Source organism: Acipenser ruthenus, chromosome 3 (genome assembly GCF_902713425.1).
Source record: "Acipenser ruthenus chromosome 3, fAciRut3.2 maternal haplotype, whole genome shotgun sequence".
Classification (NCBI taxonomy): Eukaryota; Metazoa; Chordata; class Actinopteri; order Acipenseriformes; family Acipenseridae; genus Acipenser; species Acipenser ruthenus.
Window position 1 is genome coordinate 62,138,971 of NC_081191.1, and position 6,000 is coordinate 62,144,970.

A 6,000-nucleotide genomic window follows, 5' to 3' on the forward strand; every position below is an offset into this window, starting at 1 on the left:
AAAATACAATTTATCATAATAATAAGTCTTCAATACCATTCACAGAGTACATTGATCTTAAACAACTGAAACTGAAAAGCTACTGTCATTGGCCGGCAATGCAGGATAAATGTACTAAACAAATACACTGTGTGCATGTTAGTACAGCGTTTATATTGTCTGTCGTAACAGGTCTTTAAATGTACAGTATGTGAACTTTACATGTATTAATTAACACATTATACATTAATTAGTAAGTGTGATTCTGCAAACATAAATAAGGAATGATAAATAAGGGGTGTGAAACCAACTAGTTTTAAAAGTTTTTCTTTTTTTTAAACTTAAGATAAAATCAAGATGTTAAGGTTTTATGTAGCCACATAAGTGACTGATCACTGCCTTAACTTTTGCTGAATAATGATTTATGCCCACAACTTTTAACAAGCTTTTTTTAAGGGCTTTTTCTTTCTTTCTTTTTTTTAAAGAAACTCTAACAACAACATATTCAACTTTTTGCTTAAATCGATGGATTGGAAGAGACAATAAAAGAGCTCAAACTTCAGGTAGGATGACATTCCATCAGGTTCAAAGGTGTTCTGACATTGATTGCAAACAGTCTTCCAGTGATTAGTACTACTTTGATAACTCCTTCTGTGTTGTTTCAAATATTGATTCTATTTTACATGTTAGATACATCATTGCTTGTTAATTAAAAATGTAACTTTTAGTAGGTGTTATTTTTTTCCTTTTTGAAAAACTACCTATTTGGAGTTTAGAGCTTTGATAACCAAGCCCATTATGTACTATGACCACTCAAACCTGCAGAACAAACTTTATGGTTGATTTTAAGAATCTAAAAAATGGTGATATTCATAAACCCACATTGACAAGAACCTCCTTCCTCTGTGTTTTATAGTTAACATAGGGGGTCAATAAATTACACCTGGGGGAAAAAGGGTTAAAGTAGACCCCTGAAGTCAAAGCTGCTTTTTACAGAGTTTAAGTAATACATTTAAAGTCAGAAAGACTACTTCCATAAAATGAGATTGTATCTAACTAATCTAATACGTGAATCCATTATGGCACTATCATTTAGTTCTGTTAATGAATATAAGTAGTGGTTAGGGCTCTGGACTCTTGACCGGAGGGTCGTGGGTTCCATCCCAGGTGGGGGACACGGCTGTTGTACCCTTGAGCAAGGTACTTTACCTAGATTACTCCAGTAAAAACCCAACTGTATAAATGGGTAATTGTATATAAAAAATAATGTGATATCTGTATAATGTGAAATAATGTATAATGTGTATAATGTGAAATAATGTGATATCTTGTAACAATTGCAAGTCACCCTGGATAAGGGTGCCTGCTAAGAAATAAATAAATTAAAAATATAGTGCATGGGTTCATTATCCTGAATAAAAATAAAATAGCTGTGAAGCATGAAATAAATATTTTAAAGGTGGTATTAAGTAATTGTATGTATATATATATATATATATATATATATATATATATATATATACATTCCAGATTATTTACTCTTATTAAATAATAATAATAATAATAATAATAATAATAATAATAATAATAATAATAATAATAATAATAATAATAATATGATGATGATGATGATCTGATTATCATTTCAATATTTGAGAGATATTATAGAGATGCCAACCATAGCGACTTTTTAGTCATAATAATTTGTAATAACAATAACGGTAACACGAGCAAATGTTGTCCTGGGTACCAAATACAGTATCTAAAAACATTTAAAATACTGCTATATAATAAAATACATCAAGAACAAAGATTTACTGAATAGGATTTTAGAGAAGCATTCAAAGAAGAAAGACATAAAGATAAACAATATCACTTCTCACACGTTTTGGATGCAGGCTTATTGGTCAAAACAACTGTTTAATGTAAATTGACATCTGTTGTAAGATGTTTCCAAATATTTTTACAAAGCGAAAATGCAATGACATTTTAATGAACAATATATACGTTATTGAAGCATAGATGATTAACGTTGGAGCATTCATTATTGCTGGAACACTCGGAGATTAAATAATGCAATCAGATAAAGAATGCAAAGAAATCGTCGGCTAATGAGATACTTAACTGTTTTGGTATGGGCTTTCTTCTTTTCCTGCCCGCATACATACAGTCCCCAGGTGGAATCATGATCTTGCACTTAAACGGTAACAGGTGCATTATAAACATTTTGCATTATAAAATAAAAATGAATTTCCATTAACTTCAGATTTGCATGTGCTTATTTCACTTTTCGTTTATTTTACAATTAACATTAATCCTAGATCACTTTAAAAGACGGACAAAACTTGTTTAATACAGAATACTTCCTTCTGATTAACCGCCCGTCTAATACAGGACAGTTACTTACTCGCTTTAAATAAATACATAAATAGAAAAGTAAAACAATGTTAAAACCTGACAGCATAACTACTACTGTATAATTGCATCGCATACATCAAATACGGGTTTACATAAAAGAAACAACTAAACCGGCATGTATTAATCAACCTATAAATACAGCGCTACAAAAGTCTAAAAACTTCAAGATGTAACGTGTTCAAAGGACTTACCTAACAGCTTTGCACTTTTATTCGGATTCCAACACTGTACTAATATGCAGTGACATTTGAATGAATGAACGTGCTTTGTTTATATTATTATTATTATTATTATTATTATTATTAATATTATTATTATTATTGAATTCTAAATTCTATGAAAACGAAAAAGTACATGCGAGTGCTAGTATTGTTGATGCTGCGTCAGTCTGCACGGCTCAAGGCAGATGTGGTTGATGTTTTATACCCAAACGAGTCGCCCTCACTTCCTTGTATTTTCAGGTGGTGGATTTCGCTGAATGACAGTGCAAGCTCCTCGCACGCGATTTTCTGTGCCTCACATCTACACTCACAAACCCACCCCCCCCCTCCCCCACGCGCGCACACACACACACACACACACACACACACACACGCACACACACACTGAGAGAGAGCTCACAGGACGAGCTGCTAAGAGTATAAAGAGCAAGGGGAGGGATCACACACAATAATATCCACTACAAATCTTCTGTGGGGTTGAAACTTATAAACACAGCGCATTCGTTTATGCTTCACAGGGACATGCTGCGGTGCATGGGATTTTCGAGTCAGGGTAAAGGGACACATTTCAAATTTTAACCGCAAATAACAAAAAGCGCTATTACACAGGCTGTGTGGGACAATGGACGATACTCATTTAAACTCCATGGTGCTGGGATTAAAAGGAAATCCTAAAAAGAAACTGATAAAGGATTCTCATCAAATTGTGATTAAGATTTTACAAAGTTTCTTTCCAGTACTTCTATACATCTGTGTATTCTATCAGAAAGCAGAACTTGATTACAGTCCTGTTTGTTTGCTTTGCCCAAATGTGATTTTAGCATTATAGGTACAAATTCCCTCACCCATCAAAACCTGCTTGTCAGTAAATAAACATATGATCTATATTAGGCTTTCAGCAGTAGGTTATTCGTGAATGTTCAGTCAACTCAGAAAGCAAAGGAAAGACATACTCTACAGTAGAAAAGGAGATAGACAGAAAACACATTTAGAACTGATGTTTTGAACATAGGCTTATAAGACGTCAGCATTCTTCAATATATACATATTTTAAGACTGAATTGGACATTACACCTTTAACTTACTTAGGTAAAAACCAATATGCCTTTATATACATGGGGCACAGTGACACAGATCAAAACAGATTGTAGAACAAATCCGAGCGCCAGGGTTCAGAATGCGGTCACCAGTCCCCGTACTGTAGCTGTTTGCCAAATCATGTTTAAAGAGAAAAGAGAATCATTTTTGTTTGGACAACAGTAATTCCTTGCCTGTTTTCATCATTCTTTCCATATTTAGCATTCTCTGCAATGCGATGACAGTCCAAATGACATCTTCAAGTTCTGTTATAGCTTTAGGAGATATACTTGTACATTCAAATTATTCCCAGTTGAGCACCAGAAGAGGCTGTTTGGCCCATCATGGTTCGTCTCTTCTTAGAACACCATTTGCTCCGACTAAGGGAATCTAATGTAACAGGCAGAACCTACTTGTTTATTAAATTATTCACTACTTTAAAAGGTGGACAAAACGTATTTAGTTTTAATACAGAATACTTGCACATTCCTTCTGATTAACCACCCTCTAATATAACAGTTATTAACTCGCTTTAAATAAATAAATACAAAAATAAAAAAATAAAACAGTGCTACAACCTGACAGTATAACTACTGTATACTTACATTACATAAATCATATACAGGTTTACATAAAAGAAACAACTTAATGGTAAACTATTTTTATTGTATGATGCAAATCAACCTATAAATACAACGTTAATTGTCTATGTTTCAAAAACATACAGACGTGCTCAAATTTGTTGGTACCCCTCCACAAAAAAACGAAGAATGCACAATTTTCTCTGAAATAACTTGAAACTGACAAAAGTAATTGGCATCCACCATTGTTTATTCCATATTTAATAGAAATCAGACTTTGCTTTTGATTTTTTATTCAACATACTATTATAAATATGAAAACAAATGAAAATGGCATGGACAAAAATGATGGGACCGCTAACCTAATATTTTGTTGCACAACCTTTAGAGGCAATCACTGCAATCAAACGTTTTCTGTAGCTCTCAATGAGACTTCTGCACCTGTTAACAGGTAGTTTGGCCCACTCTTCCTGAGCAAACTGCTCCAGCTGTCTCAGGTTTGATGGGTGCCTTCTCCAGACTGCAAGTTTCAGCTCTTTCCATAGATGTTCGATAGGATTCAGATCAGGACTCATAGAAGGCCACTTCAGATTAGTCCAATGTTTTGTTCTTATCCATTCTTGGGTGCTTTTAGCTGTATGTTTTGGATCATTATCCTGTTGGAGGACCCATGACCTGCGACTGAGACAGAGATTTCTGACACTGGGCAGTTGTCACAGGAACATCAAACTGCTTGGAGATGGTCTTGTAGCCTTTACCTTTACCATGCTTGTCTATTATTTTCTTTCTGATCTCCTCAGACAACTCTCTCCTTTGCTTTCTCTGGTCCATGTTCAGTGCGGTGCACACAATGATACCAAACAGCACAGTGACTACTTTTCTCCATTTAAATAGGCTGAATGACTGATTACAAGATTGGAGACATGTGTGATACTAATTAAATAAACTAATTAGTTTGAAATATCACTATAATCCAATTATTTATTACATTTTCTAAGGGGTACCAACAAATGTGTCCAGGCCATTTTAGAATATCTTTGTAGAATAAGCAATAATTCATCTCTTTTCACAGCTTCTTTGCTTTATTCTATGACATACCAAAGGCATGCAAATATACATGATAAAATAGCTTTTAATTTAATCACTTTTCAGGAGGAATGAAGCATTATTTCAATGAGCTGTAAGGGTACCAACAAATTTCAGCACGTCTGTATCTATTTCAATGTATTTCTTCTGTGTTTTATTGTTCTTACTATCTAATTTTGGATTACATACAGTCCCGTTCAAAAACGTGTGTCCAGCAAACAAAGTAACAAGCAAGAAAACATTATCTTAGAATGTATTGGTTCTTTTTTGGATTTCATAATTGGTTCAAATCAGGCTGTCATTGACTTCACCAGCCGATCCCAGGCAATCTGGGAGATTCTCAGACACTTTCTACAGATCCACAGCTGTTCTACAGTAGGTTTGTTGACTTTGTCTTGGCAACCTGAGACTTCAAGTACGGTCGTAGTTTCTGTATTAGACCCTCATCATTTTCCTCTGTAAAATATTGTGCTTTGCAGTGTGTTTGGCGTCATTACTGTGATGGTACTGAAATCAAGGACACATTATCTATATCTATCTATCTATCTATCTATCTATCTATCTATCTATCTATCTATCTATATATATATATATATATATATATATATATATATATATATATATATATAGCTACAATG

The 6,000-nt window shown here is 33.7% G+C and overlaps 1 protein-coding gene across 1 annotated transcript in view; it reads right to left on the reverse strand.

The window, feature by feature from the left end:
- LOC117435701 (aryl hydrocarbon receptor repressor-like) overlaps positions 1-2,909 on the reverse strand; it is a 102,017-nt gene extending 99,108 nt beyond the window's left edge. Inside the window, exons 1-2 of the mRNA XM_034059063.3 lie at positions 2,589-2,909; positions 2,105-2,175 (exon numbers count right to left, since the gene is read on the reverse strand). Coding sequence (XP_033914954.3) covers positions 2,105-2,166 — 62 coding nt within the window. The 5' untranslated portion in view covers positions 2,167-2,175; positions 2,589-2,909. The remainder of the gene's footprint in view (positions 1-2,104; positions 2,176-2,588) is intronic.
- Positions 2,910-6,000: the final 3,091 nt, after the last annotated feature.